This window comes from Rhipicephalus sanguineus, chromosome 3 (assembly GCF_013339695.2).
Source record: "Rhipicephalus sanguineus isolate Rsan-2018 chromosome 3, BIME_Rsan_1.4, whole genome shotgun sequence".
Lineage (NCBI taxonomy): Eukaryota > Metazoa > Arthropoda > Arachnida > Ixodida > Ixodidae > Rhipicephalus > Rhipicephalus sanguineus.
This window is the reverse complement of record NC_051178.1, coordinates 2,475,730-2,489,303: the sequence shown is the minus strand read 5'-3', so window position 1 is coordinate 2,489,303 and position 13,574 is coordinate 2,475,730. Positions and strand designations below refer to the sequence as shown.

At 46.8% G+C, this 13,574-nt stretch overlaps 1 protein-coding gene across 2 annotated transcripts in view; it reads left to right on the top strand.

Annotated features, from left to right (window-relative positions):
* LOC119386408 (ATP-binding cassette subfamily C member 4) overlaps positions 1–13,574 on the top strand; it is a 1,176,877-nt gene that overhangs the window by 653,381 nt on the left and 509,922 nt on the right. For both annotated transcript variants that reach the window (XM_037653719.2, XM_049414333.1), the window contains one exon: positions 7,926–8,022. In XM_037653719.2, the coding sequence (XP_037509647.1) occupies positions 7,926–8,022 (97 nt within the window). The remainder of the gene's footprint in view (positions 1–7,925; positions 8,023–13,574) is intronic.

Here is a 13,574-nt window from a genome sequence, read left to right as displayed (position 1 = left end):
TGATACGTTTTCAACACGCCAGCGTGAGCATGTTGCGGGTCGGCATGAAAATACGCGCATAGGTTGGATCGCATGTGGCTTGGTATAACCAAGAGCCATTTACGACCATCCGCTTGGTAGTTTCTGCGGTATAATAGCGCGTCCCGTATCTCAAAATGTGAGGCTTGGCGGCGAAGGGCACGAGGGTATGCAGACGCTGAAGTGTCGGAAAGGATGTTAAGCAGAGAGGCAATCCATGGGTCTTTTCGCTGCTCAAGTGACCTGTTCGGCACAGAAATGGCAGAGATGGAAAAGTCGGCGTCTGAGGGCGTGTCTGTGTTGGATCTCACTGGTGATGGGGACAGTGCGTCCGCGTCAGAATGTTTTCGTCCTGAGCGGTAGATGACGCGACTGTCAAATTCTTGTAGGCGAAGAGCCCAACGCCCCGGGCGACCTGAAGGATCCTTTAGCGAAGCCAACCAACAGAGTGCGTGATGGTCGGTTACGACGTCGAAACTCTGTCCGTACAAGTATGGACGAAACTTGCTTAACGCCCACACAACTGCGAGGCACTCTTTCTCGGTGACTGAGTAGTTAACTTCCGCTTTTGTGAGTGCGCTAGCATATGTGAGTGGCTAGCATATGCAGCATATGTGCAGCATATGCATAGCATATAGCATATGTGAGTGGCTAGCATATGCGACGACGTACTATGGAATGCCGGGCTTACGTTGCGCGAGTACCGCGCCAAGACAAGCGCCACTAGCGTCTGTGTGCACTTAGTTGGGTCATAATGGCGCAGAATGGGTGGTGACGTAACAGGCGGCGCAGTGTACGGAAGGCTTCGTCACATGCTGTGGTCCAGTTAGAAAGATTAGCGGGGCCAGCCAGTTGTTGCGTAAGTGGTGCTATTATCGATGCAAAGTTACGGACGAAACGACGAAAATATGAGCACAAGCCGATGAAGCTCCGAAGGTCTTTGAGTGAAGTCGGCTTCGGAAACTCGGCTACTGCACGAAGTTTCTCCGGGTCCGGGAGGATTCCGTCCTTTGACACAAGATGGCCAAGTATAGTGAGTTGGCGAGCCCCGAAGCGGCACTTCTTCAGATTAAGCTGAAGGTTTGCCTTAGTAAGGCACTGAAGAATGGTGCGCAAACGGTCGATGTGTGTAGGAAAATCTGGGGAAAAGACAACGACATCATCAAGGTAGCATAGGCATATCTGACATTTTAGGCCGCGTACAATGCTGTCCATCATCCGTTCAAAAGTTGCAGGTGCATTGCACAGACCGAATGGCATTACCGTGAATTCGTATAGGCCGTCTGGCGTAACGAACACTGTCTTGGGTGGTCACACTCTGCCATCGGGACCTGCCAGTAACCCGAACGTAAGTCCAGTGAAGAAAAGAATTCGGCACCTTGTAGGCAATCGATGGCGTCGTCGATGCGAGGAAGAGGGTAGACATCTTTCCGCGTAATATTGTTCAGTCGTCGGTAGTCCACACAAAACCTAATCGAACCATCCTTTTTCCGAACTAGTACAACAGGGGAAGACCAGGGGCTGGAAGAAGGCGTGATGACACCGCGCTGAAGCATGTCATCGACTTGCTCCGCAATTATAGTACGTTCCTTCGGTGATACCCGGTAGGGCCGTTGACGCAAAGGAGGGTGAGTTCCAGTGGGGATTGTATGAGCAACTGTGTTCGTTTGACTCAGTGCCTTCTGCGGAAGGTCGAACGAATCTCGAAATTCATGCAGAAGGCTGATAAGCTGTTCGCGTTGATCCGGAGGAAGATTGCTGTCGATGGAGTGGTTGAATATATCCGAGGAGATGTCATCCGGCGTAAAACGAGGGGTGATAGCGGTCAATTGAAGTTTTGAGCCACTTTCGTGGGATTCAATGGGCACTATACAATTGTCGTCTACAGGGTGAACGTGGCCAAGCGTCTCGTGAGTATGTTTGGTGAGGGGGCATAAGCTGGGGTTGCAGACGACAATTCCAGTCGCATCTTGGTGAGGTGACAGAAGAGCATATGGCAGAGACGTACCGTGGCGGCGAATGAAAACGTCGGATTGCGCGAACGCAACGGTGGAGCCAGAAAATTCAGTGCGATAGACAGGAACAATGACGGCACTGAGAGGAGGAACGTCAGTGTCGGTGGCAACACGTAGCTTGCCAATGTGAGGTCGTTCGGTGTCAGTTGACGGGGCATCGGAAAACACCGAAAGTTCCACCTGAGCGCGAGCGCAGTCAATGACGGCGTGGTGGTGCGACAAGAAATCCCATCCGAGTATCACGTCGTGAGAACACGTGGCCAACACGAGAAACTCTATGTCATACAATACGTCTTGAATGATGACTCTGGCCGTACATGCTCCAACCGGTCGAACTTGTTGCGCACTCGCTGTACTCAGCGAAAACTCGGAAGGCCGCGTCGTTACTTTTCGTACAGAGCGGCAAAGTTTTCTGCTCATCACAGATATGGCAGCACCGGTGTCAACAAGCGCGAGAGTTCGTAAACCTTCGACAAACACTTCTATAACATTGGCGGGGGACAGGCGAGGACTTGTACAATGTGACGACGACGCAGCTCGTGCCTCCGGAGCTGCGGCAGTCAGTTTTGCTTCTCCAGGGGGTTCGGTCGGCGACTCAGGGGTGACAGAGAACGGCGCCGTGGTGAGGGTGAGCGACGGGGAGCGAATGATCGGTACTCGTGAGCAGTTTGGCTGTCTCGGTCGGCTGGTAGCGGGTCACGTTCAGCTGGTAGTCGGTCAGGTTGAGGGGGCAGTTCTCGTTGCGCGTCGTACGGGGCCCGGAAAGAGTAGTTGGAATATCTCGGTACAGGCGGGGTCGCTGCGAAGCGCCGGCGACATAAGCGCGCGACATGGCCTGGGTACCCGCATGCGTAGCAGATTGGGCGATTGTCAAGTGTGCGCCAGGGGTTTCCGTTATAGCACTGCAGTGTACCAGGAAATGACGTCGTTGGCGCTCGCACAGGTTGGGCAGTCGACACAGGTAGAGGTCGCGGTGGAGTAGCAGCAACGGCCGCATAACTCAGTGGCGCGGCGACAGGTGTTGGCTGAGAGGCGCACGGCAGTGCCTCGGAGACCTGCTCCTGTATAACCTGTCGGATGGCGGCCGCGACACGCTTAGTAGCGTGTTCAGTTGTTGGTAAGTACGACAAGCACGACAGTTGTCGAGCCACTTCCTCGTGCACATATCGTTTGATTTCCGACAGCAGAGTGTTGTGCTCACCACCGATGGTCAACGCCGCGAGAGTGTTGTCTGTAGCCGCTGCTCGCCGCGCCAAGACCCGTTGTTTCCGCAGTTCGTCGAAACTCTGGCAGAGGGTGGCGACTTCAGACACGGTCCGCGGGTCCTTGGCCAGCAACATCTGAAAGGCGTCGTCGTCTATCCCCTTCAAGATGTGTTTGATCTTGTCTCCTTCACTCATCGAAGGGTTAAGGCGCTTACACAAGTCCAGCACGTCTTCGATGTAACTTGTGAAGCCTTCTCCCTGCAGCTGTGCACGAACTCGAAGGCGCTGTTCAGCACGGAGCTTCCGTACCTCGGGGCGACCGAACACATCGGCAAAGCGTTGCTTGAAGGCACACCAAGTGGCGAATTCCGACTGGTGGTTGTGAAACCAGAGGCTTGCGACCTCTTTCAAGTAGAAGGACACATATTGAAGTTTCGACGGATCGTCCCACTTGTTGCTCGCGCCCACCTTTTCGAATGTCGACAGCCAATCTTCAACGTCTTGTTCATCGGTGCCGTCAAAGAAAGGTGGATCGCGCAGGCGTAGCGCAGTGGGCACAATGACCATCGGAGGTTGGGCCGTGCCTTGGTGGGTGGTTTCGTCGGCCATTTCTGGGGGAGCGGGCAGTCTCCTGTTTCGGAGTTCCAGGTTGAGTACCCCGCACCTCCACCACTCTGGAACGAGGTTTACTGGCGACAAGTAGCACTTGAGAAGCAGGCTCACGGACGCTGAAGGCGGGCGGCGAAAACCAACACAAGAATCACAGTCCAAACGCCAACAGCTCGCGCTCGGCTCTTTCAGCTAAGGTCGTAGCCCACTGCCGCATATGATCTTCTTCTTCCCTACACTTCTTCCACCGTCTGTCTACTACGCCCCTTCATGGATCAGGGTAAACCCCGTCACGTCACATTCGTTTGAGTACTGGCCCACTCGGGAAATTCGGGCAGCTAAATGGCCCACGAACACTCTCGAGGACCAGTCGACTGAGCGGTGGGTCTCTACATGTCGGAGGCCTGCGTTGCTTTGCCGCTCACCACTTATCACTACAGCCGTCAACATTACCTTGTTTTGCTTTCGGCTCTAAAAGACATCTGAACTATTTTGGCCTGAACTTTAAACGTGCACCACCTCTTTCCCATCATTTACTCTCACATTCACCGTGGAGTTATACCGAGCTCAGCCATCGAAATCAGGTTGATATATATATAAATAATTAAATATGCGTTTCTGGTGCCTTGGTTGTCATTCTGTTCTACGGTGTGTTCCTTGTTTGCCATTTTATGCCAGCAATATACGAAGATAATATAATGAACCTAAAATTATATGTTTATAGCATAAAAAAATCCGTAAACAGGGGGTGGGTGCTCCAGCCGACGTTTCGACCATGTGGACTTGTCTTCTTCAAGGCTAGAACTGATTTATTAGCTCTTGAGTGTATATGCTTCGTGCCCTCTCCACCACAAGGGAGAAGGGGAGAGCAACTGTAAGAGTGGGGGAGGGGGGGAGATGCCGCCGTGATAAACTGGGTGAGTCATAAGGAAGGCGAGAAAAAAAACGGGGTGGGTGGATAGGTTAGGGTATACGTTTCGCTGAATGATTGTCAGTAGAAGCACGTGGCTCTTTAACAATAGTAGGTTCGTAATTCCTAGAAGAAGGGCTTAACTGTCAATGGTTGTGGTTCTGTTTGTGCCATGCCGAATAGATTCAAGAGCGCTCTTAGAAACGTTAATACCTGCTGGCTGGAGTGTATTGAACTTGTGAGTAATGTATGACTCTGTATACTTTCTGTCTCTTGGGGACCGGAAATTTGATGGAAGTATGTAAAGTTTGAGATCGTTGAAGTTGTGACCTGCTACATTGAAATGCTGTGGCACCGCTTTGGATAACTTCTTCGCCGTATCCGCGAGATGCCCGTGTAATATAACATTAACGGGCTGTCCCGTTTCGCCAGTGTACCGTTTTTGACAATATGAACATGCGATCATGTAGATAACGTTTGATCTAGGGCAGGTATTGGTGCAAACTTTTCGCGCTACAAGGATAACATTCGACGAGGAAAGAACGATACGCGACAACACTCCTATCTTATACTTGTGGCGCGCAAAGTTTACACCATGTACAGCCAACTGGCCCCTATCCTGGCTTTTTTATAGCTGGTAAAACTAGATTTTAAATGATGGACGTAATTACTTCCGGTGCTTTTAACTATAACGCCATCTTGAAGGTGTTTACAAGTCTTACATCTTAGACGAGAGTAAGGTGTTATGTGGGCAGTAGAATGAGGGTTTACCTTTGCATGCACTAACATGTCCTTAAAATTCCTATAGCGGCGATACACGGCCTTTCGTTCTCCGGGAAACGCTTTTCTAAGGCGCTCGTTGCTTGCCAGTATTGGGTAATACTTAAGGAGGATATTATTTATGTTTGTTAGCGCATTTGAGTATTTGGTTAAAAATGCTGGTGAATTGTTCGGCTGTGTTACGGGGGCCCTTTGAGCTAGTGATGATTTCCTATCCAGTTGACATGCTTCGTTGTAGACCTTGTTTAGAGCATGTTGCGGTTAATTGTTTAAATAATAATAATAATAATAATAATAATAATAATAATAATAATAATAATAATAATAATAATAATAATAATAATAATAACGTTTATTTCCAACAATACAAAGTCGATGGAGGGGGTGAGAATACAAGCGACTGTCCGCTTGACTACGTTCTCACCCCCCTATTCATGGACAGAGGCGGTGGCGGCAACAGAAATCTTTAACTAATGTTTCCTTTAACTATGTTTCCTTTCCATACATCGGACAGAGGCGGTGGCGGCAACAGCAGTCTTTAACTAATGTTTTCTTCACGTTGCTTATGTTGTGAACGTAGTCCCCGTCATTGCTACAGATCCTTCTTATACGCCTCGCCTGTCCTACAAATATCCCTTGTTTGCAGTGTCGCGGATGATGACTAATGTAATCTAGGTATTGCTGGCTGTCGGTTTTCTGTAAAGCGTCGTCTTTAATTTTCCTGCTTCAATAGATACCGTTGTGTCTAGGAAGTTAATTTCACTGGAAGTATGGTGCATAGTGAATTTAATACTACAGTGAAACTGGTTACAGTGGTCAATCAATGCATTTAGTGCACTTACACCGTGTTTCCATATGATAAATATGTCGTCTTTGTGGAAGGCTTCACTAAGGTGGAAGGTGGAAGGCTTCAGACAGGTGAATAATGAATGGAATGAATGGAAGGCTTCACTGGACATGATTTCAACCGCTCTGATTCTAACTGTCTCATAAAAATGTTGGCGTATGTTGGCGCAAAAGGGGCCAGCATAGCAGTGCCGAAGTTTGCAGGTAGTAGGACGACTCAAATTTAAAACAATATAGCGTCAGTACTAATTTCAGTAACGATAGGCAAACTTCAGCATTTTGTGTTTGCTTGCTTTCTATGAGTGCTTTTGAGACCACTTTATTCCCTTCAGTGATAGGAATATTCGTATAGAAGGAGCAGGGTGTTTGTGTTTCGTTAATAGAATCTATTATTCGAAGGACATGCGGTGTATCTTGAACAAAAGACGGTAGGTTAGATGGTACTTTAAAGAAATGATGATTTAGAAGTGTTGATTGCGACTCCGCAGGTGTACTGTTGTTAGATGCTATAGGCCTGCCCGCGATTTGCGCAATAACCAGTTTATCTATGGACACCTTACGAATCTTCGGAAGAAGATTGTTTTTCGGGGAAGATGCCTGTTTTTAGCAATCAGGAACCGGTGCTCGGAGTGTGTGATTAATTCCGTGGCTAGAAAGTCCGTGATCGTATGTTGTATGCTATTACTATACTCCTGAGTCGGATCCGAGGCTAATTTTCGATAGTGCGTGTTGTTGCTAAGTTGTCTGATGGCTTAGTTTTTGTATTTTTCGATAGGCCAGATTACTATACTACCACCTTTTTCCGCTGGTTTTAAAAGACTGTCATTTCTGTTTCAAAGTTGTTTCAAGATCTCGTGTTCTGGTTAAGTCAAGTTCTTCGGCTTTCGACTTCGTTTAGCTGTGGTCGGAATTTCCCTTGAGACTAGTTTTATATATTGACCTAACTCTTGGCATTGTTCTGTATCTGGTGTCCAAGTGCTTGGCGGACGCAAAAAGTCCTTGCTTACGTCTTACGTATCTGCGTTATCAAAAAAGAATTCCACTTTCAGTACACTCCAGCCAGCAGGTATTAACGTTTCTAAGTGGGCTCTTGAATCTATTTGGTATGGCACATACACAGCGAAAACCATTGAGAGTTAAGCCCTTCTTCTAGAAATTTAAAACCTACTATTGTTAAAGTGCCACGTGTTTCCACTGACAATCATTCAGCGAAACGTGTACCCTCCCCTCTCCCCCCACCCCAGTTTTTTCTCGCCTTCCTTATGACTCACAAAGTTCGTCACAGCGGCATATCCCTCCCCAACTCTTTCAGTTGCCCTCATCTTCTCCCTTGTGGTGGAGAGGGAACGAAGCATAAACACACGATAGCTAAGGAAATCAGTTCTAGCCTTGAAAAAGACAAGACAACTTGTCGAAACGTTCGAAACGTCGGCTCGAGCATACACGCTGTTTAGGGATTTTTCCATCGCAAGTTTGTATCTTCTCCTTCCTGCCGTTTTTAAGTTTATAGCATACATTTCAAACACGTGTTTTCTGTTGCAGCTGCATCCGTGGCTACTTGAAGAACAAAATCGTCATACTGTGCACTCATCAGCTGCAATTCTTGAAATCTGCGAACCACATCCTTGTCTTAAAGGAGGTAAGGTTGACGTATGCTACCCAGGATGTATTGTCATTGTTGGCTTCGGAAATATGAGCATGGCTTTGTTGTTGGCGAGCAAGATATCTTCAGTATATAGGTGCCGTAATGCGCAACAAATGCAGAACTGCGACAAATTTTCGCTATTTAGCGATAAATAATAGCCTCTACAGGCGCGAATTATGATGTACCGTCTAAAAATATGTCATATTCAAACAAAATAATTCCAACGCACTCGATATTACATCCCCAATAAAGAAAATGAGGCAGTACGTTGTTTCCCGCAAGTGTCAGCAATGAATGTTAATTAGCGTGTAATTAAGCATCCAATAGGGGATGGATGCAAAGGATGGATGCTATGAGCATCCCCTTTATAAAGGGGGGGTAACAAGTGTGCCACCAGGCTCGATTAAAACAAATAATTGTAAAAAGACAGGGCCTGCAAACACGGACACAAGAAAGAAGTCAGCACACCACAAACGCGTTTGTAGTGTCCTGACTTCTTTCTTGCGTCCGTGTTTGCACGCCCTGTCTTTTTAGAATGAATACTTACGAACTAGCTCAGCTCTCTGTTATTCTTCAAAAATATTTCCCTTTACTCTTCTTTTTCTTAATGTTGGCCTAATGTCTCTACTTCAATTAAATCTATCTTACTACAGGAAAAAAAAGCGCAAATTCTCAGCCCAGTTCTCTGCCCTTTACGGCAGAATGTCCTCATTGTTTTGCAATATTTATTTTTGCCCTTTCTAACTTTCTGCCACCAGTACTCTAACCGTGTCTCACTTATTTCAATCTCGGGTGTGTTCAGCTTTCCACTGTTGTCCCTAAAACCTAAGGCTTCATGTAGGCTCGTGCACAAACGTACACCTGGGTGAATATCCCCACATTCAATCAGTACATGCTTCACTGTTTCCTTATCTTCCCCACAGCATTTGCATTGTTCTTCTTCTTTACTGAATCTCGCTTTATAACTACGCGTTCTGAGGCAACCTGATCTGGCTTCAAACAGTAAAGCGCTTCCCCTTGAATTATCGTAAAATGCCTCCTCCTTATTTCATTTTTCCCCTTTCGGTAGTTACTCAAAGCCGGTTTATTCTCCATAGCTGTCATCCAGTAAATTCTCTCCGCCTCTCTGACTTTTGGTTTAATGCTCTTTGTTTATATATTGCTTACACTACAAGCCGTATAATTACTAGTGAGCCTCCTAGTTCTTTTTCTCCACTGTGTGTCCACGCTCTTCCCATACAAATAACGGAACACCTTCTCAGCCCATATATTCTCCTTCATATTCCTTAGCCTTTCCTCGAAGCGCATTTTGCTTTGAGCTTGCCTCGCCTCATAGCCTGCCCATCCCATGTCGCCCTTTACAGCCTCATTTGCCGTCTTCCCGTGAGCACCCAACGCGAGGCGTACCCCAGTCCTTTGATATACATCCATTCCCAATTGCACCTCTGCCCTCATCCACACCACTGAGTTCCCAAAAGTAAGCTCCGGAACCATTACACCTTTCCACAGACCTCGAAGCACCTCGTACCTATTGTATGCGCAGAACGCTCTGTGCTTTATTATTGACGCATCTCTCTTTCCTCTTGCTGCCGAGGCGTTTTCCTGTACCTCCGTGTATCTATCACTCTCATTTACCCATACTCCGAGGTACCTGTATTCGCTTACCCTAGGTATTACTGGGTCTTATATTGACACCATCTGATCACAGGGATCATTTATTACCATCAATCCACACTTTGTTACACTAAATCCTAGTCCAAGAGCTTCACCTTGCCTTCTGCATATATCCGCCAGCCGCTGTACATCATTTATTTATTTATTTATTTATTTATTTATTTATTTATTTATTTATTTGTTTATTTATTTACTTACAACATACTGCAGGTCCACATGGACTAATGCCGGAGGGGTAAATTGCAATACAAAACACAGACTGTCCGCAAACAGGACGACATCGTCCGCATAAAATACACCTGGAACCCTATTGAAAATTCCTCCACCATGAGGAATGGTGGATTCCACCATCCACCATTATGGTGGATTATGGTGCTGGAAGATGGTGGCACGGGGTGTATGCTGGATGCTGGCGTATGATGAATGCTGGAGAACGACGGAGCTTAAAACGGCTCTACAGCGTCGGCACCATCGTGCCTAGCCGTCACACATAAATAATTGTATAGAAGGTGATGTAGAAAGCACTAGTACAAAAAAAAAACGTATGCAAAAAAAAGAAAAAAAAAGCTTCCGCCACCGGGAATCGAACGTCCGACCTGCGGATCCCGAGCCGAGTACTTTACCGCTACGCCACGCTGACACTGGCTTGGCGTCTTGCAAAATGACTAGTCAACATACAAATACACCGTTTGGCTTCAGCTTTGTATGTATCATACTGGAGACAGACGCGATCTTCACATCCTACTAAATTTGCGTAGTTATTAAACGCAAACAAATGCTGCCGGTAACGAATGGCACGTCGATAATGGCAACAGCGCTAACTTTCTTTTAGAATTCACAACGTAACTCCAAAGAAATATGTCAAGTGGAGCGAGGAGCGCGAGTATAGTCAACCGGGTGTTACTGCGAAGTTTTAATAGCCGTTTCTCGCTTTCTCCAAAGTGCGACATGTGCAGAGGCTTTCTGTCGATTCTAATCTCATTCGATAAATACGCGCGTACAATTGATTGAGTATTGTGATGTTTTTTTTTTCGCGCAACGTGCAGCGCAGCCGTGCCAGCGCACTGATCTGACGCTGTATCATTAGCTACAACTGCATAACAGCTGGGCCAAAACAAGTGCAGTGCGCGGGAAAAATTTGCCATCATATTGGTTCAGTAAGGTGTACGAATTGACAACTCTATGTTCTCGCATACGTGTCAAAGAAGCGCCGGCGAGTGCGACCGGCGGCGGTTGGTGACCGGAGGCGTTTGCTGGAAGCGCTTCGCATCTATGCTCATCGCTTCTTGTGCGGACACCGCACACAAGAAAAAAAAAAATGCTTCATTTGGGTTAGCCGATGCCACAGGTGTGCTGTAAAGTCATTCGTACTCACCGGAATCGTGTATACTGAAACCAGAAGCGCCGATAACACGTAGACGGACTCGGTCGCTACGCTATGCCTAACCTTTGGTGGCAGGGGCTTATTTCGACGCAGGCCGAAGGTAAAAGTTTGTGCATTTTAGCTTTGCATGCATATTCACTATTACCTTAAAGTGCCGCTGAGGTAAGTGAGTGCAAGAATTGCCAGAGTTGCGTTTCAAGCGTGACGGTATCAAGCGGAGGCTGTTTTCTGGTCTCCCCGCTGGAAGGACTCATTTACTTCTCGGCAAATGCGCGGCGATGTAACACAGTTACTGTCGCTGTTCACACCGACACTTCTAGACTTGTAAACATCAAAATGCAGCAGCACAAGTACGTGCGTAAAATGTAAACATTCACGGCTGCTGTGCTCCTGAGAACTTGTGGCGGTTATTGGCACCGCATGAATAAAAAAAAATAGGGCTGGAAAGCTTAATGATCGGTGTTGGCTTCTTTGAACTGCATATATTTCTGCACATTCAAGAGGAAAACATTAGATCTGACAGCGACTCCTCATAATGTCACGTTCACTTCCATCATGCCACCGTCATCCACCATGCTTCCATCCTGCCACCGTCATCCAGCTTGTTCACCAAGTCATCCACCAAAACATGTTTTCCTCGCCACCATCAGCCAGTATTTTCCACTTAACACTAAAAGAAGCTCGCCACCACCACCACCATCTGCCACCATTTTTTCCACTCTCGCCATCATCAGCCATTATGACCACCACAGCTTCCACCACATCCACTATTCTTTCCACCTTGTCCACTATAGTTTCCACCATGTCCACCAAGATTTCCAGCATTCACCAACCCACGATTTTCAATAGGGAAGCTTCTGCTCAATCATCGCGCTGCCCTGTTTGTGTGTCAGATTGAATCCAATGATGCTACTAGCGCTTTTTCCATACTCATATGTACAGGATGAATAACAGCGGGGATAAAGGACAACTCTGTCTCAGCCCCTTGCCAATCTCAACGTTCTCTTTGCTACTCATTCCTTCCCATTCTATGCAAACTGCAATTTCTCGGTATATCTCCCTCAAAAGCTCTGTATAGTCGTCGCCTATGCCCATTCCTTTCAATATATCTCAGAAAATTTCCTGAATAACGTTGTCATATGCCCCAGTGATATCTAAAAAAGCCACGTACAAGGGCCTATTTTCTATTTTAGATATTTCTATACGCTGAGTGAGAACAAAGAGGTTATCGTCTAACTACCGATTGACACGAAATCGATTCTTAAGTTCTCCCAAGATATCATTATGTTCTGCCCATGTTTCTATTTTCATTTTATCTGCTTGCTTCCTAGCGAATGTTATCCTTTTCTCCCTTGCCTTCTCAGTTTAAGTTCATTGTGCTTTTTCTCTAACTGTCCGGTATTGGCCTGTCCTTTAAGCATTTTTCTACGGCTTTCAGCAATGCTCCTTTAGTGTTATGTCCTAGTTCGTTAATGAGGGTAACGGGAACCCCATCTAAACCCGCGCAGTGCGCTTTGGATTTTTTCCTTCGGCCTTTTTCTAGATGAAATTATCAAGTACTAGATCTTCCTCGTTTGCTCTCTCCGCCACACTTTCGCTCACCGGGGAAATCCCCTGAACGCTTTCTTAAACGAATCGGCTGTTAGCTTTCGGATGTAACCTAGTTCTTCGTACCCTTCCAAATATTTTCCTCCTTCATCTACAATATGTTGTTGCATTATGACAGACTTCCTACCTTGCACCTTTATGTGGCTCCCAAATATCCTAGGCGCGGCCTCGTTGTTTTCGTGAATCTCTGTCACCCAGCGTTCACTTTCTCCTTTAATTTTTGCCTCGACCAATTTCTGTACAATGGATTTTTTCTCTAAACATATTTCCCATATTTTGTTTGCTTCGTCCTGTGGCCGCTTCTCCTTTATTGCCATTCTATGCTCCCGTGATGCTTCGCGTCGCTTCTCGATCGCCTCCCAGATTTCCTTGTTCCACCAAATTTTTGGCTTCCTCTTTCTTTTCCAGCAAATAGTTTTCTTCTCTGTCCCTATCTTCTACGTCATTAGATGTAACAGCCCGCTATACTCACAGTCCTTGCCTGGTATTTTGCCTACTTCTTCCTCGACATTCAAACTGCAGAGCGCCTTCTGTCGACAATCCTATAAGCTCAATCCGCCATGTTTTGATGGGCGCGAAAGCAAAACCACTCGCACATCGCAGCCTTTGATATGCTAGCTACTGGTTTTTTATCTTCGTTCTGCGATGACTTCCCAATGCTTCCTGCTCTATTCAGGCAACGAGGGGGATCTGAAAATACCGGGAACAAGGTTACACTATTTTTAACCGAATTTATCAGTTACCTGACGAAGAGAAATAATTTACCGTCGCAAACTTGTTTCGTCAACAAGATTTCGTTCGGTAATGACCGGCGCGCGCAAAAGTGCTCTTCAACCTGAGTTCTTATTTCTCCTTGCAATTTGGTTGCTCGCCTGCGGCA